At 40.6% G+C, this 24,838-nt stretch overlaps 1 protein-coding gene across 1 annotated transcript in view; it reads right to left on the bottom strand.

Moving 5' to 3' along the window:
- med13a (mediator complex subunit 13a) overlaps positions 1-24,838 on the bottom strand; it is a 79,785-nt gene that overhangs the window by 32,309 nt on the left and 22,638 nt on the right. Inside the window, exons 4-8 of the mRNA XM_044041480.1 lie at positions 9,265-9,410; positions 4,737-4,937; positions 4,412-4,606; positions 4,141-4,303; positions 2,292-2,402 (exon numbers count right to left, since the gene is read on the bottom strand). Of these exons, the coding sequence (XP_043897415.1) occupies positions 2,292-2,402; positions 4,141-4,303; positions 4,412-4,606; positions 4,737-4,937; positions 9,265-9,410 (816 nt within the window). The remainder of the gene's footprint in view (positions 1-2,291; positions 2,403-4,140; positions 4,304-4,411; positions 4,607-4,736; positions 4,938-9,264; positions 9,411-24,838) is intronic.

Below are 24,838 nucleotides of genomic sequence, written 5' to 3'. Positions count from 1 at the left end.
TGGGTGGCTTCCAACAAATTAACATGCTCCAGCTGACTGGCCCAATCCACTTTGCTCTTGCATGTGGTCCAAGTTGGCTCTCCTTTCCCTTGGCCAGTTATCCGTTTTACAGCACTGGCCCACTACTGCAAAATGTGCACATGTGCACATCTGCAATGTAGGTAGGTGCACTTTTCCCTTTATAAAACTATCCAGAACATATGCATGGGCTGAACCAAGGCCCATGCACAGTATATTATACTGTATAGTATGTAATGCTGTGCAGGGGCGATGATATAATTCAGGGAAAATATTTTTAAACATTAATAAACAACTTGATACAGTTCTTTGCTTAATGTTGACATTGTAAATTAGAATAACCTATCCTAACCCATAAAAGGTAACTTATTTTGGCAGTTAACTGCAGTAGAAATACAGGGGGGAAACACAGAAGCCCATTTGCTTAGAACTTGGTTTTCACAATTACAACCATGCCATCTCACCAGGTGGTGGTTGCGATTTGTTGTGCTACTGTCTATGTCCTTCTTATAAAATCTAAATATCTTTTTTAACTTGATTTGTTGCTGTTGTTTTTTTAACTCAGTAACTCTACATAAAAGCTGCAGAGCGTAACTTAAGGTGATATTTTTTTGTTGCTGGTGATGTCCTTGTCCTGCATCTGCTCGGTAGTTGTGAACATAAATGATGGAACATAAATTTGTATGCCATATCCTTCAACTGAAAACAGGCCCTGTCAAGCAATACAATCAGACCTGGCTGAGGGGGTGTTTTTGTACATAATGGCAGTGCATGGGAGAGCTAGGGTAAGAAGAGTTTATTGTTTATAGTTTTTACAAAGTTTATAGTTTTGTTGTTTGTTTGTTTTAGCAGCAGAATTCACTTCTGGAACTTTTGGTGGGTGGTTCTTTGTGTCATAATGTAACTTGTTTGCATGAGTGTCACTTTACTAGAGCTCAACTGGAACTGCAACAAATCACTTCCTGTGTGCAGTGTGGGACTGATGCAGGGCAACACAAGAGCTAAACGCTGCTATGCAGAGAAAAAAGAGAGAGTCACTTGGAGCTGATAGACTTAATCAGCAAACTGTGTGAACTCATTTGACAATGTTTTGAATGGAATAGTAATGGCATACAAATTTAATGTTACGGTGACACGTCTAATGCTGACAACTGATCTTTTACAACATTGTGTGCAGACACAGAAGAAGAACACCTTTAGCAGCCAACTGATTCATGGGCCATAGACATACTCACAATCGTTCAGATAGATCTAAGGGTCTATAGTGTCATGTAGTCTGAAGTCTTCTGTCAATTTTCATTGCATATTGGTGACTTTACGTTACACCCATAATTCAATATAATGAAGACTTCTGCTGAGCTTTTAATTCAAATACGATATATGGGAAATGAAGACTGATGGTGACACCTAGCCAAGGTGAGGAGAGAAAGAAGGGAGAGAGAGAAAGGAACGTATCTAATTGACTATAAGTTAAAATTGATTTTATTACCTGTAGCATACGTGCACACAAACAACGTAGCTATGGCAAGTTGGGCATAGCTGTGTCTGTCATTCAAGAGGTTACTAAGGCAGCACACTCAATAGAGGTAGAAAGGTAGAGGTACAAAAGAACCCAATTACTCAGTAGAACCTTAGGTTTCTACTATATTTATTGTTTTTGTGTTCTTGGGGCAGCCCATGGCCAAGTGGATAGGGTACTTGGTGAGTCCCAACCATGCCAATAAAGGGCTGGGGTACCCCTGAATGTTGGCATACCCAACCCCCATACCTCCCCCTGGTGCTGCTAAGTGGCTGTCCGCTGCTCCTAATTCTAGGACGGTTTCTAGTAGAGGATGAGTTAAATGCAGAGAAGGAATTTCCCTTGCAGGACTAGTTTATTTAAAAAAACATTTAAGCACACTTACAGTAAATTAACTCATTCAGTTTGTTCTGAGTTCATTGCTTTCACAGCAGTACCAAGCAACACATACTTTTTACCACTGCAGGATCCCTCAAGCAGTCTATTTGAGGCTAATCTATTTATTTCCCCCAAAATATTTCAAACAGCGCAGGAATAAAAAAGTCTGACTAACAGAAATGCACAGAGCACACAGCTGTCACTAATATGCTTGTCAAAGTCTAAACTTGGGTATAACTTACAGGCATTTTGCTGACTATGGCCCCCAAGTGCCTATATTCCAAGCTCCATAGACTCTGTCTAACCTCTTTAAAATGTCCCATATGTTATAAGCAATACCTGCAGATACTACACATCTCCATGGACTGGGACTGACCTGGAACAGCTGCAGTATGGCCTCTGTGAAGACTCTACAAAATCCCAGGATCCTACTTTCTCCATCAGCTCCTCCTCACAGGTACCGTTGGTTGCAGCTGAGAACTTTCGCCTAGAGAAGAAAACAACACACGACTTTAAAACACAAGTCTCGCCATTTCCTCAGCTATTTTTCATGACATGTTACTCATGTTAAAAGCAAAAATACTCTTTTTGCATATATTTTCTTTTAACGCAAACGCTCAAAAATGTGCCCTCCTGGCTCGTGTTTCTTCTGTACATGGTGGCGATTGGTATGAGCTTAATGCTGTGGCTTTATTTGCCTTGCCTTGCTCGAGGCAATAATGTTTAGGCTGACAAGCCCACAGCTAACTACAGCCGACATTCTGTGCTTGGTCAAGGGGCAAGAGATCCCAGGCTGCTCCCAATGTGTCAGATTCACTGATGTTGAATAAAACAAAAGACCAAGGGACAATACTGCAAGCTTCCTCTTACTTTAATTACTCCAGATTGTCATTGCATACAGTTCTTTTTCTGGTTTATAAATAAATAATAGAGGATGGTTTTTGACTCCTAAGCCAAGTTCACACTTTCAGGGTTGGAGGATCGCTGAACATCTTACACTACACAATATACTGTCTTGTGATAAGGAGTCTTTGCAGTCATTGTGAGTTCACGCGACATGAGTGGCCGGCTTCTCTGGCTAAACAGAAAAAGTGACACAGGGAACGATGGAAGAAACCAGGCTTAATTTAATTTGGTTATATGTAACAGATCTATCAGTGAACTTGTCCTGAAGCAGTGATGGCTGTGTCCTCTGCCATGTTGTGATGTTGTATTTGTCTTCCCTTCTCCTTTGTCTTTCAGTTGTATTCCTGGTCAGGTTCAACTGCCGTCACCCTGTCTCTGATTGACTGTGGTGGCAGGAACTGTCAAATTACCAGCATGTTGGAAGTAAGACTGGGGTCAGTGACCATCGGAAGGGCATCGGCAGGTATCTTTGTGCTTGATCTTTGAATATTTCTCAAGTTCTGGATCAAGGGCTGATTAGAAAAACTCATTAGACTGAAAATCATGTGTTGTAAACGATGCCTTGTACATGAATATAGTGCACACCATGCAGATTTGCAGTTGGATGGTGTTAGAAAAAAGGCAAAAGTGTTGATGAGTACACCAGTAAGAGGAGAGGGAACTTTCAGTTTTAAACAGCTTCACTTTAAATGCATCACACAGACACCCCTTGTCACACATTATAAAAAAAAAAAAAAAAAAAAAGATAAAATACAGAACCAGTGCACAGCCTTGGACTAACTGAAGTACTTGGCTTATACAGTATAAATCAAAGTGATACTCTCAATAAAGTATCAAGTACTTCAGCACTGCCACACAACCTCTTAATGCTATTTATTAAGCCTAGATGTCATGTGCCCATAAAATAAAAGACAAAAACGTTAGTCTGGGAGATTTAGAAACTTAAACTCTCCAGATTATGATAAAAGAACCTTCGTGTGGTTAGATAATGTATTTGCTTGTTTGCATTAGATTTTATTCTTGACATAAACATTAAATTGGCATAAAATTTGAATAATACTGGAACATATTTTAAAGAGCAATAATCATAGACATCTTCAAGGGAAAAAAAAGACTTTGGGGGAGAAAAATAACCCTCAAATGTTAAATCTCCAAATTACAACCATCAGAAGAGACAGTTATAATTTTACCATTATTATTTACCAGTATCATTATTATTATTATCTCTCAAGTATGACCTCTCTACAGTGCAGTTGACTTTGAAAGCTATAACTCCACATTAATTTGTGCTACTTTCCAGACAACAGCAACAGACTTACTTGTTCCGGGCTCGGTTGATATTGCACTCTTGCCATACGCGTTCCACCACCTGAGAAGCTAACCGGCGTGGAATCTTGCCTCCATGGTGACTCGTTCTGTCTACGCTGAACACATCAGATGATGAGGGCACATTTACCCACTTCTTGACTGAGTGAGAGTCCACTGGAGAGGGAAAGGACATGGTTAACAAACCATTTCACCAAAAATGACCTTAAGACTTTATTTTGTTGTTATTTTCTTGTAATATAAATGTGGTGCATGTGTCACTACCTGTTTGTGCTTCCTCGGGCGATGTAGGAGGGGTGAGTGTCACCAGAGAAATGGCGGGTTCACGCTGGGAAGCAGGCACTTGGTGGCCACCCGAGTAGACGGCAGTGCAGTGGGAGGACCCCACAGGGGCCACAACGGGGATGTCTGATTGGGGCACCAGTACCAGGCAGGCCGGGTACACCATCCGCACACCACCTATACACCCACACAGGTAGGTACCGAACTTAACTGTTAAACCAAACATATAAATCTACATACTAATGAGGTAAACTCATCAACAATAACTTGATATATGATATACTGTATATTTCAAACAAAGACTGACCAACGAGGACCTCCACAGAGGCCAGAGATTCATCTTCCCAATCCATGTCCTCTGTCTTGTCCTCCGACACACCCTCCTTAGCACTGGGACCAATGGGATAGAACTGCTTCCACTCCTCTATCAGCTTCTTAGTGGGTGGGTCTGACATCTTGAATGACTGCCCGGTCAGAGTCCCATTCAGGCCGAAAGGACTCAGGATCACTAAAGGAGGGAAAGGGTGGACAGGAGAGGAGAGGAAGAACCAAAACAGTGTTAGTTGGCAAGGGTATGTCATTTAATGTAAACACACTTACTGCTACAGAATGTATTTGTATGGCACTGACTTCAATTATTCTTTAATAATAAAAATAAAATCAGTGAACCAAAACCAAGCACATGTCCCCGCATTAAGCCTCCATCATTTCAACACCACACCATCTACTTTTTTTCCAGTTTCCTCTATTTCTTCACTCTGTTCTATGTGATGTCTTTCTATTCCCACCCCTCTCAAAATCTAATTCTTCTTATCATGATCATCCTTCCTTTTTTACTTCTCCCTTATGCTTTCCTTACCCTGCGATTCTGTCATCTCCGACGGATTCAGCAGTGACCTTTCCAGAGCACTGCTGGACTCAGCTGGTCCCGGCTGACTCACCAAATACTTACAGAGCAATCCAGACGCCAATTATTGGCAAGCGGTGGCCTCACAGAACCCATAAACAGAGGCTTATAAAAAAAAAAAAAAGGGCCACTCCTCGGCAAACACATTTGCCTGCACAGACATGTAGGAGTCACAAAGTGAGCCCATCAGTCTGCTTACAGAACAGAGCAACAGTACATCCATCAGAGAATGGAAATTGTAGCATAAAAGTACATGCATAATTCATATATATGAGCATATGAGCACAGAAACCATATGCATATCAAGCTGACATGTATATATGAGCATAGAGCCTGTCAGCTCGTAATGCTTCCATTTTCTTCCTCCCCGTCTGTCTTCCATTTGAATGTGCGGACAGGCAATAAATGGTTCAGTGAACATGCTGGCTGGGTGGTTGGTTGGGTGTGTGAGGAAGCATTTGTTAATGTCCTCCTCTGCTCTGCTTTTCTAGTATGTCATTACTAGACTGGATGGCCTCTGTCTCCAGGTATTGATCCTAGGGCTGGACCACAGAACGGATTCCAGGATGGTAAAATGGAGGAAGACAATGAGAAGAAAATGGTAGGAAAGGGAAGACAAGATGCATTAGCAGTGTTTCACTAAAGAGGGGTTGAGAACTCGGGAACTTTCTGACCAAAGATCCAGCAAATGGAGAGCTTCACCACCTAAATCTTCTAACAGATTCATCAGATAAGATTTTAATAAAATAAGTTTATTGGAATCCATACACCGTATTAAGAGTGCCTACTGATTCACAAGGAAAAACAATCCAGTTCAATTTCACCTCACTACCAGCCTCACTGTTTACCCTATTTACACTGTGTAATACACAGTATTAAGTCACTGTTAATATAAACCAAACATTTCACTGCTACTGTTTCATATTTTACTTCTTTGACTGTCAGAGGGCTTTGACTGTGAGGCGGGCACACAATCTATTTGTTTGGTAAACAAGCAGCTTTTTCCGCAGAATTCTTCAAAGTCAAGAACATGTGCGTGATCTGATCGCAGAGAACATTATACGCAAGAGGAAATCTGTCCTCACATGACTGCTACACATGCAAAAATGCTGCCCCGATAGAGTGGGGCTGTGACGAACACAAGCTCAACCCTCCGTGCACGCTCGCAAATGCATCATAGTAAGGAGAAAAGACAGGAGTAGACACAGTGAAGGTGACAGGCTCCATACCTCCACCTTTTCTGCAAGGTAACCAACTTCACTGTGCACTGCTATTGTACTTCTGCCAAAATAGCTCCTCAAGGAGTGTTTTTCTGTGCTTGCCGTTACCATGGTAACCAAGAGTGTCAAGCCTTCGAACCATCAAGTTTGGAGACTACTCCTCTGAAGGAAAAATGTGACTTGTGGTTGTGTTAAGGTTGTGGTTGACAGGTAGCAGTTAAGGCTAAGTAACACAATATCAGCACAACTGAGCATTAGCAGGCAGCGTTAGAGATAATATTTTAACTAATGAGGCATTTTTAAATCTAAAACAAAAAACAGGTCCTACGTGCACTTTACACCACTATCTCAGCAAAACATCTCATCAGAGAGAGAACAAAGGGTTCTCTCTGCAGTTCACCGCAACATCCAGCAATGGCCAATCATATTAACCTTAATTAAATTTAACCCCAATCCTTTTTCCTTTCATTTTTGCATTTCTTAAACCTGAGGTCAGTTACAGAGGAGATCAAATTCAGCACAATTATGAAAATGGTTTACCATTTTTCTCCTGTCACCACTCCCTCCCCTCAGCCTCTCTCTGCCTGTGAGTCTATCTCAGGCTCCCTGAAGACATGTCAAATGTGTTCAGATCAGTGTAATGGGCTGAGAGTTCATTACATTCACTCTGCGCCCTTTTATGAGGTCACATCCTAGAGAGGTCTGCCTGCCGGAGCGCTCTGCCGCACAGTAAACCAAGCTTGGCAGAGGTAAGGGGAGGCGCAGAGAGGAGGAAGGTTGTTAGGAAGCTAGAGATGTGCTGTCATGGTGAAAACACACACCAGCTGACAAACACACAACATACTGATGTGAATTTCACCAAACATATTCACATTTCTTCACAAGTGATCAATGTTCTCATCATGGGTTGCAGGTGCCTCCAAGATCCCCACATCAAAATAGGAATACATTTAATTTTAATAATTCAGTGACAATACAACTCACTGGAATTTAGCACACAAGCAATTTAACTGAAAATAAAATGCAATCTCATAACATGCAAGGAGGGGGTTGGTGGTTGGTGACTACGGAGCAGTTTCATCACCTTGAACAACAAGCAATAGCCATCATCATCATCCCAAAAGGAATTTATAGGATCCAATAATTGTTTTATTTCTATCAAAAGCAATAGACAGGACATTATGAACACTGCTGAGGAGAGCTGTATCGCCAGGAGGAGATGTGGAGAGAGGAGTGTATCACATCAAACTACCTGTACATGAGAAGGTTAAAGGAGTAGAACTTTTCCTCCTGTGACACTCAAAGCATTTTTTTCAGGCAAAGATTAATTTTTCAGTCTCTATTCAAAAGTCCTGCTTTGCCAAATTTCATAGCAGCACTTTTTTTATTTAGCAAGCAAAACATCTTTAATTGGGCTCAGGTGGTATTTTTTCATTTAGTTACAGAATAGGTTTATTTATCTAACTACAGGCAGGAATGCTCATGGGACATTAAAAAAACAGTACAGTGTACCACAGGGTAATGCTTGGTGCAATTATACATGGCTTAATACCAACTGGATATGTGTGTGATATCACTTTGATGTAGTTGTGTTTTCCAGGAGAAAATTAAGATAAGATGATAAATGTCTATTCCAGTCATTGCGTGAGGGGGGATGTTTTGGGTTTTACACAGTGTTTGGCTTGGTTTGGGTCGGAACAATAAATTTAGAGCCAATGATGGAATATCATTAGAGCCACAGACTTTTATATCGGCGCTACACTGTAATTTAAAGTGACTACAGAAGCTTTTCTTCATAACTGGCGGGAAGCCAGTGTAATGAAAGACAGCCTGACAGAAGGGTTGTAAATGCATTATCTTGGCAACAGCACCCAACACAACATACACCAAGCTTATTAATACATTTCATTCATAAAAAATTACACTACACTGATTTTTAACATTTCATATTAGGGGAAGAATATGAAGCACACTTATGAAAGCATATTTCCATTATATACTCTTGTATATACCTTGTCTCCTTGGCCCAATGGATTGTGTGATTTATCCAACACTGAGCTTAATGACACCTTTAAATGCTTAAATGATGTACATGTATGGACGAGGCCTTCAGTGACTCTAATTATGTTCAGTAAGGATGCAACCAATATACATCCTTTAAATCCTAATACAGACACTGTTACTTAGAAATATTTGGTAATTTTGTTATTGATCCGATTAAGCCATCTTTGCTGGTAACAATGGCACAGCTAGACTATATTCAGTTTAAATTTTAATTTGTCAAAATGGGCATAGGTGTAGCTCCTCACAGGTCTTTCAGTTCATGTAGGCTTGAACCTTTTTCTACCTGGCAACTTTAAATCTCTGGGGGGGGTTACATATCTTACAGTAGGCTACGGATAAAGAAAGACACGTAAAACAAGAAAATAAATAAAAGAATGTAACATGAATGTGACTTACAGCTATTGATCACATTTTCAGGAAACATGATAATATTGACTCACACTGAACTGAACAGGATGAGGCACATATGCTATGTGTTTGCAACTGGCCCACATCAAGATACACAACGGATGCAGTGATGAAACGTGCACTGATGTTTCGGTGTTGTCATGTGACACACAGGTTTTAGCTGTGTTAGCGAGAACAGTACCTTTGTGGGCAGCACAGGATTCATTGCTATAAGCTAAAAGGTGTTTTTGACCCACCTTGGAAGGGACTGGATGCTTGCTGAGCCAGAGTGAGGTGCTCCTCCGTCAGGTGGTAGACGGGCTGGTGCTGGTTGATCTCCACACTGGTGCACACATTGCTCTCACCATGCAAGAAGAAGGTAAAGGCGCAGGACAGGTGCTCACTGTGTGGAAGAAGAGAGAAGGAGATGAGTCGTGTGGAATTGCACTGCTTGAACATGCACCTTTGAAAGGTCCAATAGAGTGAGAGTGACTGCTGTAGAAAAATGGAGCAAATCAGATGTACTGGTTCACGTAGAAATAGGGAAGATACAGACAGAAAGTATGATGATTAAAGACACTCCCTTTTTGTAAAAGGCTGCAATGCAAACTGAACTCTTCTGCTTCAACGTGACATGACTTAATAGAAGAAGGAAGCTAGAGATGGTTAAAAGGCAGAACTAATCCTTGCACCCCCTGGTCATATAAAATCCCTTATGTGCTTGCATCAAATTTATCTGTCAGCTGGCCAGTTATTTACTAAATAAATTCTTTACTGATAATTGAGGATCTCATGCATCCCTAAACTACAACCATTAATAGCCATAAACAGCACTCCAGGATTGACCTTCAGGAAGAAAGTCAGCAACGCAGAGATCACAGGTGCTTTGTGTATGTGATTGTTTTTGTGCATCTGTCTGTCTAGTGTGGATAGTGCTGTAAATAAAACACAAGGACAAACACCCTCGGCTACAACTGTAACTTCACCGCTCAGCCACGTAGCTTATAATGATTCCTGTCTGTGCCAGTCTGACCTCAGCAGTACACAACAAAAGTTGTACAAGAAACGAAAAACAAGGACAAGGCAGATGGAAGACGACAAGGCAGAGCAAAATGCAGACCCTTGTCTGTCGAGTCTCCTCTCACTTTGAGTCTGGAGTCTGCATCCAATATGCCCGCAAAAACGTGACACACAAATACAGAGAGAGCAAGAGAAAGCACAAATGACCATTGACCCAGCAAAGGGGTGACTTTGGAAGCGGATCAAAGACAGCTACATTCTCAGAGGGTCTGCTTCAGCAAATATCAGCTTTCTTGTCCCATCTTTGTCTGGCACACCTAGTCTACAGAGGATTAAAGAAAAGGAGCAAAGATGGCAAGAGACAGAATGCACACTTCAATATTACCACCAATCAGTACGCCAATCTGTGGTTGACATGTATTTTAAACTTAATTTTGGATTAGATAATGTGGTGCTTGTTAGTGTATAACTAAGTCAAAGCAACAGAGATTTAGAGTTCAGCAGTTCTACCAAATGCCAATTGGGAGAACTGGTGGTTGGACTGCAGCTGCCATGCTGCTCATGCTCCAATACAACAAGTTAATTATTGGTCAATGTTATGATATTAAAGCTTTGCAGGCTAGATTCAAGCTGAGGCAGCTGTGTGCAATTGTAAAGAGGGGACACAGACATACAGACATAAAATCTTTCAAGTCCAAGTAGCAGTGATCATTGGTATTAGGAGGAGGCATCATTTCATAACTTCACTACAATGTCAGTGGTGGGCCAAAGCCGGCCATCCTCCTCCTTTGAAAAATTCAGCCAAGCTGATGTAAAGCTTTAGCAGCCTGACTCACTCGCCACTGAGACAGCAAAGACCCCAGTTTGACTGAAGCTACAATAAAGACTTCAGGAGCTGGAGCCACACAAATCAAGTTAGCCATCTTCCAAATCTTTTTAGAATCAAATTCCATCTGTTTACACAGTTCATTTTTGCTCAGCAAAAGGGGAAACAGAAAGGATTTTGTACAATAAAGACCAACTTTGACTGACTTCTTGATTTGTCTGAGGCTGCACTCAGAAGACATCAGCACTGTTGGGATTAAATGCATTTTCCTTATCAATTCCAATAATGCCACCACACTGATACTTCGTGGGAACTTAGACGGAAGGGCCCTGAAAAACTCAGGATTTTGCCAGAATAGCAGAATAGGGCTCTCACTGTATTGATTTTTTTCCCACATTACAAATTTGCAAAGCCATTGACACAGCTGTGATAATGGCCATGCTGTTAAAATAAGAAGCACTGAGTTTCCCTGACATGCTGACAGATGACAATACAATCTATTAGTCAGACAAGACAATACATTTGTCTTTGTGTCTGTCCATGATCAGTTGTTCTGGCTGCATACGTAGCTGTGGCACGAGGGAAGACAAACTCACAGAACTATCATGTTCCTTAAGACCTATGTCCACTTAGAGAAAATACACAGAAGAAAGCTGACTGCAGTATGTATTTATAGTGCCACCAGCAAACAATCTCTGTGGAAAAAAGGATTATTATCTATAATCACTAAAAGATATTAAAAGATATGTTTTTTGCAGTGGTGCAACAGTGCATTTTACTTCATGGAGCACATTATAAGATGGTATAACTGCTGTACTGACATAACTGTCAGTACATTCAAGTATGTAGTAACATTATTGTATGGTTGTTGTTTTTTTTTTGTTTTTTTTTACATACTAACAAGTACAGCTAGTCAGCTTCCTTCAACCGTTTAATAAAAGAAAAACTGACAGGTGAAATGACACAACACACTCTTACATACCCCGAATGACAGGTACACAGAGAGGGCTGATGCGGAGACAAGCCCAGTAAGAACACTCTACTGAACGAAAACTACTGACCCAGCCAAATGCTATTAAATTGTCAGATAGACATGGGAAGATGAGAAAACTGTGGTTGGAGTCCTTTCACTACAGAGTTTGTATCCGCGTGATTAATCACAAAAGCCTGACTGAGAACAGATGCTTGCAGCAGTCACCTGCAGGAGAAGCAGTGGATAAATGCAAACAGAAGGAAAAAAAAACACTGGTGAGCAGCCAGGTGAGGTTGTGAATGGAGGACGAGGGAATTTGGCCACATGCTGGAACAGAGAGCAAAGACACTGTTGTAAGAAAAGTTCAATTTACACAGCCTCTTCAGTGCATGTATCATGTTAATAAAAAGAACAGGGAAAGTGGAGACATCATTGTTCCAACTTGTTCCAAATGCAGAAATAGTCACAGAGTTAGTCACAGAGATAGATTGACTTCTGAGTAAAGAGGAGGGTCAATATGGTGGGAGTAATTCCAGAATGTTGGCATGCTACCGTAAAGGCAGCATAATGAGAGGTCTTCAAGACAGTTCAGCACTACACCAAACCTTCTGGACAGTGAGTGGGGAAAGAACAGCAAATAAATAAGGTTGTAGTTGAATGTAAGGCAGACAGGGGTCCTTCTTATCATCAAAGTATGTAGCAAAATAATGGAAGATAATAGGAAGTGGTGGTGGGGTCATTTGAGGATCTGTTTTTTTTCTTTCTGTGCCAACAGGAAAAGAGGGGAACTGGCCAAAAAGCAACAAAGGGGAGGAAAGAGAAAGCAACCATGAGATAAACAGCAGTGGAGAGGAACTACATGTGTTGCTGTGTTCTCCAGACATCCACAGAACTGCAGTGTATCATTCACCTCACACGTGCAAAGAAAACCTTACACTACACATTTCCACACATCTGTGCTTCTAGGGTGTAAGCTTGAGGTAGAGGGCTGCCACCTGTGGCTCAAGAGGCAGAAGTACAACAAAACTTGCTTACTTTCTTTCATTCTCTTGGTATCGCACCAGATTCAACTTCATTCTTCATGTACGTATGTGACGTCACAGATTGCTACACCAGTGTCAACCCATCCATTACTTTTATTATCTGACATGTCAGCTGTCTCATTTGAGCTGATTACATTGAATCCCAATTAGTTGTTTTAGGTCATTCTGTATGAACATATGAACATAATAATGAAACAAGATTTTATACATCTAGTCCAGTGAAAAGTAAAATCTGTTTCTACTTTCCACATACATAACTTTTCAAGGACGACAGGTAATCCCGGGCTTTACTCTGAACTCAACAGGTGCTTTTTTAGCACTTGGCTGAGCAAGAACTGAAACTTCAACACAAACATGGCCACATGACACATTCCCTCATCACCAAGTCTCTCCCTGACACACAAATGCAATGGGATTTAGTGAGGCTTAGGCTATGACAAAATGCAGCACAAAACGGGGAACCTTTGTGTGTGGCATCAATCCAAGTTCAATTCTTCTGCAAACATCCACAGCCTGTTAGTGCAACAAACACAACAACTTCAGTGTGTGGGCTTGACACACACCTGCAAACATCAGCCGTTAACCATGGCAGGGTGAGTGAATGTGGCAGCTAAAAAGAGGACAGCAGGTCAAATGTAGGCACAGACAAGCCACATCAATGTATTTTTTTTCCTTTACATGATTACACAAAATAGAAATGCACATAAAGGACTGTGGGTCTATGTCAGTACAATGTTCCATGCATGCATGCTAGGGCTTTGTTTAAAAAATAGATTTTATGATGCATAACGATATTTATTTTGAAGATGCTATATTGATTGATAACATTTTTAAATCCATCTTTTAAAATATGCCATTTCCTGTATCCTCTTACACCATGGTTCTCAGTGGTATGCAAGCTTCCTCTGGTGGTACATGGAGGAAAGTGAAGTAAATCTACAGACGGGTGGGCTGGAGAAAGGCTAGCCTGGCCCCATCGTAGATTAACAGAATATGCCTGTCAGCACCTCCTTTGACCTTTCACAGCATGTTTAATATATTTTTTCCTGTTAGAAAAATGTAAGTTTCGATTTTAGGTGGCAGCAAGTCTAACACCATTTCTTAACCAGGTGCAGTGACTTCCTGAAGACTTTCTTTAACTGAAGAGAAAAATCCCTGAAACAGTCCCTTGTGTGCTTGACCTCTAAATTAAATCCTAATGAAATTATGATTTCATTTGAAAACTATTTCTTACTTTGCCTCAGGAACCCCCTGAAGGAGCCCTCAGGGGCTTTATGCTATGACACATTGAGTTGATAAAGTCTGTCGATCTTGTCTCAAGACTCAGTTGTCAGGGATTTCAGAATGTCATCTCCCCTGCAGCGAGATACTGTGAGCAATTGAAAAAAAGGGGAACCAAAACCTGAGGCCAGTGTTGAGAACCAGAGAAAATTGGGCACCTGTATGATTTGAACTCCACCTGTCAGCAGCAAATGTACATGAACCAACACAGACAGAAATGCCTTTTAAACAACTTAATGTTTCTCATCCCGTTTTTGTTTGCTCTATCATTATTGTATCCAGCAGGCTGTATCCAAAGACTTAGTCCACCATCCTCCAGAAAGAGCAGATACTTGCCAGATATTAATTCATTAACTAGATTTGTGGGCTCGCTCGATCTCTCAGTCATGTTGAGAGCGCATGAAGGAGGGAGGGCTGCTGTTGTAGCCTGACAAAAAGCCACACAATCTTCTAATCATCTGTTCTACCTCTCTCTCTGCCGCCATGTTTTCACCCACTCTCTTCTGCTCTGCTGTTAATTTACTGACTGGCAAATAGATAGTGCTTCTCACTGATATGCTCTCTCCTTTCCCTCTTCTTGCCGTGCGCTTGCTCACATTGCCCCTCTAAATATCCACAAAGGCACTCCCTGCTCCACCTCTCACATGCAAATGGCCGGTGGCCTTTGCCTTGGTACGAGGACAATAAGACATGGATTTGGAGCAGGGCCACATACAAAGGAGGGCAGGTGGGCACATTTGCCTTCAGCTAGCATGCCATGGAAAATAAGGTGCCAAAGGCCAGCGGCGACAGCAAGGGGAGACCAGTGGGAAGGAATGAGCCACACACGACTGACCGTCTTGCTCACAGCCACAGGGGTGGTCTGCTGTGAGGCACACAAACAGCTGATCACCACCATTTAACTTCTATATGACCTCTATGTGTTTAAGTAAACTGAGAAGCTATTATTTTTACATAAAACGGGCAGTCCACCCCAACTCAATTTGGAAAAAAACAGTAGATTAATGTCTTGATTAAATAATTACTCAAAAAACAGTGTGACAGCTTACATTTTTGAAGGCATCATGTTTAATCTGTTTGCACTAAACTGCACTAAAACAACAACAACAAAAAACCTTACTGTTTTTCAGAGTAAAACATCTCATTATCTTATATGTTGTCTGCATTAAGGCTTGCCAGCAGATAAATGGGTGGCTTGTTGTTACAGCAAATGTTCACCAATGTAGTCCTAAAAGGGGAGCGAGCATCCAAATTCATTCCCTGACAGTTCGAGCTTTGTGAATTAATGTGCTTTGAAATTTTTGTATCTACCATGGGATTATGGTGTTCCTGCCAAATTGTCATGCATTAGTGACTCTGTCATTGCATTTCATTTTCCAAGGCCCATCAATTTTTGTGACACTATGTGGTTTTGTTGTTAAGTAATTGTTAACCAACAAAGCCGTACCCCCAGAGTGACATGATTATTATCAGAATTTTTTTTTTCCCGGGATGGTAACCTTTTGTTTGCTTTATAAGTAATTAAACAGGTCAGACCCATTGTGAACGTATGAAAAGAAAAAGCATAATATTTATTACACCATTGTTTTATTGTTATTGGATTATTGTCATTTATTCACTGTTTTTGCAGACAATATAAAACAAATGGTTAGAAAACCATAAAAGAGGAGAGGAATCTGTCACTGACCATTAGCTGAGTCTCTCTCTCTCTCTCTCACAAAATGCCACACTCAAAAAGTTGATAGGACCACTCAGAATGTCCTCACAATACGTGAGTCGAACCAGAAGCTGTTCTAACAACAATGGTCCGACATGTGCAGGCTCACATACTCACTCACATAAGGTTGCACAGATAATATGAAACCTGGTTGGAGGTGAATCATCATCGGCGGCCATGGAGTCTGAGGTGGTGAGAACAGTTCAGAGGATCAAGAGGGGACAAAAGGGAAGGATGCAGGGCTGTGACATTCCATAGATGTTTGTTGGGCTTAAACGGTTGTGCACTCTAAAGTGAGCTTCCGTTTGGCTGATGTACAGTTCCCCAGAACAACAACAACAACAGCAGCAGCAGCAGCAGCAAGTGTGCTTTCCAATGGGATACTCTCTTCCATCTCTGGGCATGCAGCTGTCACCTCTGGTGTATCATGGATGTCTGCCATTTTTAGCAGCTTGTTATAATAATTTGTAACATGTAAACATGTTTTGACTAGTCGTGTGACAGGACATACTGGCATTGACAGTTTCTGACGCAGCATTAATAAATAATGTTTCAGGAATATGGGCTCACAATAACAATCAAACACCATGAGAAAAAAGATTAGAATTAACTGTTTTGACTACAGTTGATGCAAGAGATTTACCAACTCACACTTTCCATCAAAACTTGGTTAGTCATTAATTTCTTTGTTTGGAGGAGCAGTGTGTGGTAGTATTGTTTACACAATGACTGGTACATAAAAGGACAATGCTAAATTTGTATTAGCCATGTTAGGATCAGACACAGGACCATGGCAAGATGTAAATAATTATCAACAAAAGGACATTAAATAAAAAATAAACAAGTTAGAGAGCACATATGATCTCCACTATTGTCTGGCCACCTGACCACTGGGAAACAACAGGACTGACTACTGCAAATGGAACACAAACACACAAGGCTTTGAAAGAAGCACCAGCTTTGGCTTTAGCACACATTTCACACTGGAGAAGTAGGAACTAAAACTTAAGGCCAGTGCACACAAACACGCACAAAAAGCTCTATTACTTCAAATTGATTTCTTCTGCCGCAAATGGAGAAGAAGTTGAGACTCTTTGTACTTGACAGATCAAACTTGGAAGGGAGAGAGAGAAATGGAAAGAGGTGGAACGACGTGTCCATAAAAAAAGGAGAAATCTGATTCTCTCCAAGTGTGTCACAGACATACAGCCAGAGCCAACTAAAGATAATGCTGACATAACCCTGACATCAAATTGGGTTCCAGCTCCCTCCACATTTAGTCTACAGATTACACACAAAAGCAGACATGTACACTCACATGTGCACACCAGGGTTCCTCTAATATACCTCCTGTCAGCGAAAAAAAAACCATCATTCTAAATCTGCACCAGATCCCTTTACTCTTCAGGAAAAATATTTTTATTAATTATACTCATTACCATGTTCACATAATCACTCCGCAGCTGCATCCTAATTGTAATGTGACATCTGTTTCTTCCTCAGAAAAAGGCACTTGTGTATCCCTGCAGAGTAATATACATTTAATTGTTAAAGTTTTGTATTCAACGTTTTCACAAAAACCACTTACTTTTTAACACATCTACACACCTGTGGGTTGAAAACTCAATATGTTATGCTAGTATGTAATGAGGACTGTATTTTAAGCCTGTTTGAAGACAGTAGGCCATGCCATTAGTAATATAAGTTGTGCAGTTGTTATAATAAAGCTTAATTACCCAGAGCCATGGCCAATTAGTCAGCCTCATCCTGTATTAAAGCTGTGTGTCTCCAGTTACACCACAAAAGCCCTTTTTTCTTTCAAATTAGCTGGAATGCTTGTTCAAAATCATGTTTTAGTTACTGTGGTTTGAAAGTCTGCCGGCTGCTAGCTGCAACATATTCTGTACAGAATTATTAATACGCTCTGTGGCCACATTTGTGGGCTTTATTGAATGTAATCCAGATGAATGAGGACAGGTTAACAGAAGGACATGGGCTCTTTGTTTGACTGAACAAGTGTATTAACTCGCATGATGTGATGTGTGAATAAATATCAGATGAATGGTGAATAACTGCAGAGGAATTTGACTTCATTATCAGGTTGCCACCTCAACTATGAGTATTTGACCTAGTGTAACACAGCCAGAATGACTAATCAGGAGTAGGGATGTGCTGACAACTGATAACAAACAGGTGCCAGAACTAAATTGGTAAAATGATGCACTGATAAGATCTGATGTTATTGATCCTAGTCTATGTACTGGGGAAAGGAAGTTCCTAGAGGGATTTGGACATTTCTCATATGCCCCAGCAGCAATTTCCTGCAAAACACAAACACGCACACACACATTAACTTTTAATGTATGTTCAAAAACTAAACTAAATTTGAAACTAAGCCAGCTTTGAAAATCAAGGATGAATTGAAATGTTTTATCTAATGCCTCAGAGTGACATCTATAAAAGAAAAGGAAAGGGCAGGATCAGTTACAACTCCTTAATCCTGGGCTCTTTGTGTGAATTGGATGTGCTGTAACCCCCAAATGCAACTAAATAATTCTTAAACTGCATCATTAGCCTAAACAGTGAATTTAGAATGAATTACTAATACTAATAACTATGTTTCAGTGCATGATTATTTTCTTGGAAATCTTTTTAGACTGGGTCAGTTAACAATATAACCCGCTTCTACTCAAACAGTGATGAGGGGAAATGTCTAATACCATATTAGGGATTATCTTTAAATTATGGCCATCTGTCTAAATCTCTGGATTATAGACAGGCCAGCAGTCAGTTGGAAAAAGACAGAAAGTGGAGGTGGGGGCAGGGTAGAAGTGACAGATAACAGATTAACTATAGGAGGACTACTACATACACTTGGCCCCATACTCTTCCATAGCCTCTGGACTCATGGGAAAATGGGAGGAATGGGAGGAATGCAGACTGCACTGGCAGACGAGGTGGTAGTTCACAGAGAACAGGGGAAATGAGACGGTGCCGACAGGGGATTCCCTCCATAAAAATTGTTTGTGATGCTACCCTTGAATGCCACTGTTGATACAAGTATGGCCTTTCACTGCTACAGTAAATGAAAAGACAAAGATGTCTCTTACTTTGGTAATGACAGAGTTCTTTGTTCTTAAGGGGCCTCTAGCTGGCACTGGGGGAAATGAGGGACGCATTCAGGGAGTGGAAATTTGGCGGAATAAACTTGCAGCGAGGTGCGACAAGTTTCTGATGGTGTCTCGTTTCTTCACACTCGTTGAAACACTCTAGGCGCTTAGCTTGTTTAACTCACAGTGTCATGAAAGCTAAATCATATTCATATTTGCTTCTATTACCTCATTCCCTTGCTCATGCTGTATTTTGTTCACGACAAAGATAGAAGATCATAATAAATTCTTGTAAAATGAGTGGTGCAAATTTGTTTGCTGAATTGCTTTACTGTATTTCCTTCAGGCAATAAATTCATATCTAAATACCGCTTAACCAGTTCTATCAACATAAATGACTTGCCTAGAGCATGTCAGATCAAATATAGCTGGTAATTAAAACTGTGTATGTGTGGACAGCTACAAATTGTAGGGTCTCTGAAAGGTCAATGGAACAAAGGACTTTGCTTTAAATGGTACCACAAAATAATGTAATGGCAAATGGACTATTAATAATGTGTGAATGTGCAGCAATTAAGGAGGTGATCCATACAAATGAAAAACCCTGGCATTTTTCTTTAAGATCCATATTTGTCTTCTGGGCAGTACTCTCTAGTAACATGATACATCCAGAGCTCTGGGTCACATGGTCCCATAGCCCAGTCTCCCTAGACTTCTTGTTGCTAGAGAGACTGATGAAGTACAGGGAACAGTAAAGGGTCAAGTTTTAAGGTTATGCAATGTGCGGTAGATTTGTATCTAAATCGGTGCTCTACGTTACATTTACAGCAGCTCTCTCTGGCTGCGTTCCTTTTGTTTAACTCCATTAATAAAAAAACAGTGTGCTCACTTGCTGACTGCCCCCAGTGTGGACTAGCTCACATGCCGACTGTTGACAAGTGTGTTTGTACACCCATGTCCCTGTGTGTTTGAGTTGTGCTGGGAGCAGCGAGGGGATAAATTTAGCGCTTTAGCCCCAGACTGGAGGCAGTGGCCCTTTATCCTGCACTGTCCTACTTAACAGAGAGCTGCTCTCTGCTTCCGCCTGCTACAGCGCACCACAGCTCACACGTTCACCTCCTACTGTCAGGCCAAAACAATGGACAAAGAATGTGCTCAGCCACATATCACACAGTCATGCAGAAAAGTGCACTCGCATTAGATTATGCAGGCATTTAAGTCATTGTACAAATTTGCATTCAGTCATTCTTCGATTACGACTTGCTGCACACTGGCTTAATTTCATAACAGCCTGATTTGTTAACAATGCTTTCAGTCTCAACACACAACAGACAATATATTCACAGTCGAGTAGTGATCTAATATTCTTTTATAGCACAGCTGGTTTATACTGTACACCCTGCACATGCTGCTTCAAATACAGAGTGCACACCAAGCAGATAAAAAAAAACGATATCCCCTTTGTCCTGATCACACTGAAACATCAAAGATTTAATGTTGCACTGAATTTCGGTGACGCAGCCAATTAGAAGCAAGTCAACCAGTTAGCTGACCAATCGAGCACAAGCATCCCACTTCACCTTGGAAACACTCAATCCCAGGGTGCATTTCCCTGCTGCCATGACAACCAAAAGGAGCTCTCCCTTGCTCGACCCCTCGCTCCCTTCCATCCTCCTACCCTCCCTTGTGTTTTTTTGCTCTCTCTCCCTCTCTCTCTGTTTCCTGAAGCAGCCAGTCTACCTCGCAGCAAAAGGTTCTCAGAAACACCCAGGCTGCAAAACATGCAGCCGTCTGTCCTCCAGACAAAGAGAACTCCTGTCGGCTGTATCAGCACTTACTGCTGCATTTGCATGGCGTGTTAAAAATAAGAGAGACTACACAATCAATGTGTGCTCATTTTGTTTTCACAGTTTTATTTAAATAAGAGTATTTATTTTACTTGTAGATTCACACAAAAAATTACATCCCCTGAGATGAAAAGAGTTCATAGACAGTTCATCATTCAGAGTGTATAGTGTTGTGGAAAGAAGGTGATACTAGCAACTGGACACACGAGACAGGTAATCATTATTAAAGATTCTGAAAATTCTGTTTGCAGCCTGCTGCTTACCACACACATCAGGCTAAAATGAGACAGGAGGGAGGGGGAGAGAGATGATGTAAGCATTTCAACACAGGCTGAGGTCTGGGGTTATGAACACTGTGAGCTAGCAACAGCCTCCACCAACTGGAGACTGTAGATGCTGCACAGGATTGATCCAATGATCAGAGGGAGAATTCAGTGTTTCCCCTTCTGTGCCGATTTGTGCAGAGAAACCAAAAAAAAGATCTTGCAGAATTTATCATTACTATTTTTATTTATTTATTATTCATTATTCAAAAAGTGTATTTGTTAGTGTGGTATGCAATCATGTACAGCTACAACAATTACCTAATTGACTAATCAAACTATAGAATATATAATTTTTCATCAACAATAATTAATTTAAAGCTGCAATAATTATTTGCATGTTCAGGTAATATGAAGTCATGTTTCTAGTAAATTGTTCAGTTGAACCCCAAAAAATCTTAACTGGCAAAATAGTAGAATCTTTTGCAGAGTTGCCAAATCACATAATAGACTGATTGCCATAAAAAACAAATGTTAAAAACTGAAGCTGAACAGATCTGTGAGTAAAACCAGGAGGTGATAGTCAATGGCAGGATCCCACAAAGTCCTCTAAGAAAAAGTGGATCTATAAAACCTAAATGATCAAATACCATGACAAATTCATAAAAATGCTAATAACAGTTCAACTCTTGGTAGTGATTTGTAGCATATTTAAACTTTATCTACTGGGTCAAAGTAACATATTTGTATTTTTTGCAAGATTTAATATGTTCAACCCAGACTACTTTATTCATTTCAAAGTTCAATTTGGAAAGGCTTACAGAGCAATTTTCACTAAATTGAGTCATTTTCTGGTTGACCTACAAACTGAATTATGATTTGATTTGTACAGGAAAGAAAACAGACAAGAACGCAGACTGATCAATATTTTTTGTTTTCTGGCAGCATCTATGAAAACTATTTTTGTTTGATGTGATAAATCCTAGTTCAATCCAAATCCTAGTTCTTTAACTCTTTTATTATCTTGATGATAGAATAAATAAACTCTCAGTGAACGGTGTGGTATTTCCCGTAGATGATGTTTGTACGACAACACCTTTTTTTTTTTACATTTTCTTAAGAGAACTACAGTATTTTATATTACAAATATACTTCATGAGAATTGAATGGTCATGCTAGAGAGATGATATGGCTTTGCACACAGTTATGCTTTTTCTTAATCCACTTGTGATTGAGAAGGGTAAACAATCCTAAATAGTGCCTGACCTACTAAACCTGATGAAAAGTGAATAAGGTGCTTAGCAGAGGCAGATGAGAAGATGTGTTAGCAAACCTTGTTAACTAATAAGTTTAGTGTTGTGTTTCTGTATTCGGGAAAGGAAGGAAACATATCTAACAATGGCAACAATGAAACAATGTACAGTTAGCTACAGTATTCTCAGGACAATACGAGTGGGAATTCCCTGGAACTTTTTCATCCTTGTGGAATCAGCTTATCTCTAAAAAGAAGGTAAGTTGTCAGTGTGGATATAAAAATCACTACACCGCCCATGAGAATTCAGTGTCCCTGTGGGGGTGAACATTCAGTTTGCTGTCAAAGTACTGACAGGACAGAGCTGAGCGTCTCTCAATTAAAGGATATAAAGATGCTAGGAGTGCTGGATCACATGCAAGCATAAGGACCAATTACTCTGTACACAGAATGTTTTTATCATGCAGAGGAATGAAAGCGTCACAAGAGTGTTTCATCTGAGACAGTGACAATGAACAAAAAAGCTTCACTGTCAGATCAGCTGGTCCTGAAGCAGTAGCAACATAACACAAACACACAAAACTGTTCCAGTAAACAGTTTGAAGTGCTTTCTTTGTCAAAATCCCAGCATAGCCGGGGCACAGCAAACACACCAAAAGGGAGAAGAAAAACATCCTTGACGACAACTAAGATTCAGGGTGGTTGCACCACTATTTATAACCTGCCCAGTCTGCTCTGTGACAGCAGAGGGGGACGGAGGGGAGGGGAGGAAGAGAGAGCAAAAATGAGAGAGAGGAGAACGAGGCAGACACAGACAGAGGGGGGCATGTGGATTTCAGACAAGAGGAAAGGACCATTGTTATTTCCTCTACACTGAGGCTCTCTGTGTTTAGCATACTAGGTAAGGACGCAATTGAGTTAAAAAGAAGGCATCCCTATAGCTTAGGTTCTCCCACATTATTCCATCAGATGTGAGATACTATCAACAAATACAAAGAGTCTGTATTAAAGCTGGCAATTGTGATCTGACACCGCTGAAATGAATATGGTCAAGCTGAAAAGCAGACAGAGTTCTGACCATTTCTAACACATCTGGCCATCAAACAAACAAACACTGACTTTCACGTGTCTGTGTGCACACAAGATTATGTCACTGCATTTTCCCGTGGTCACCTGACTGGAAAAGCTGGTGGCAACACGAAAACAACTCAACTACAAAAACAATACAACACATACACATACACATACACATGTCGTAGAGTAGAAGGTTCCATAGCTGTTAACTGACTAATAAAGCTTCTTCACAATTTAGAGGCCGCTATCGTTTTGGTAAATGCTCCGCAGTTGTTGCACATAAACCAGCATTAAATCTGTCGCACCACACACTACAAGTTCAATTCAAGAGAACCAAAATTTAGAGAGGCCTCTATGTGTGCTGTCAAACACCAGCAGCCTGTCTCACTTTCACCACGTCTCCATCTCTTATCAATAAACCCAGACACAGACGGTAAGAAATCCAGCTCAGCAGATAGCGAAGAGGAGGTGGTGGATGTTTCACTCACACATAAATACACTTGGAGGGAGAGAGAGGGAGAGAGGGAGAGAGGGGTAAGAGACAAACAGTGCTGGCACTTGGCAATGGCACCCCTTCCAGTCCTCTTTAAAACTCTTATATCACAGCAGTTATGTAGTGTATTATATTGGGATGTCTCAAGTTGATCCGCAGGATCAGGATAGGGGCCACTTACAGACATCTGATACATCAGCTGTGATATATAAAGCTGGATCCTTTTACAAGCCTTTGTTTGGTTTCCTTGTCACAGTTCAGCAGGTGTCAAAAGTGTGGTTCTCTGTTTAAAAACAAACTGCAAGCAGTGACCTGCGAAATAACTGCGGGGCATTCCAAATAAATAAACAACAGCAGCAGCAGTTTATCTATCGGTTACAGGTAAACACCTACACTGACTGCTACTGTTGGCTGAGAACTGCATTTGAACATCAGCATTGTGTTGAAGCAAGTGATAAAGAATCCCACAAGAGTTCAATGCCTTTTTTACTTGATTTTTGTTTTGAAATTCACTTGATAAGTTTGATAGGGATGTAAACTTTTTGAATGTTTAACTACCTTTCAATCCGCGAGTCATTTTGTCCCTTGAGAAAATTAAATAAATGTAAAAAAAAAAAAAACAACTAAACAAATGTGTTCTTTGTGTCCAGTTATAAACATTAATACAAATGTAAAAGTTTTTCCCATCAGTGCACTATGTATGGCTTCAATCCACACGTGTTTGAAAGGTGACATATGTTGTCAACACATGACATTAACCAATGACATTCATAACATCGGCTTAAGGCTTTTGCTTTTTTACATGGAGCACCTGATTTGGCCCAAGAGCCAGTACTCATCCATTAATGCTTTCAAATAAGCCCACACTGTGCAGCTTAACTTTAGGAAAGAACAAGCTAGATGTGTATTGGACACATTATAAATCAATTCAA

This window comes from Solea senegalensis, linkage group LG13, assembly GCF_019176455.1.
Source record: "Solea senegalensis isolate Sse05_10M linkage group LG13, IFAPA_SoseM_1, whole genome shotgun sequence".
Lineage (NCBI taxonomy): Eukaryota > Metazoa > Chordata > Actinopteri > Pleuronectiformes > Soleidae > Solea > Solea senegalensis.
This window is presented reverse-complemented; position numbering and strand designations above follow the sequence as displayed.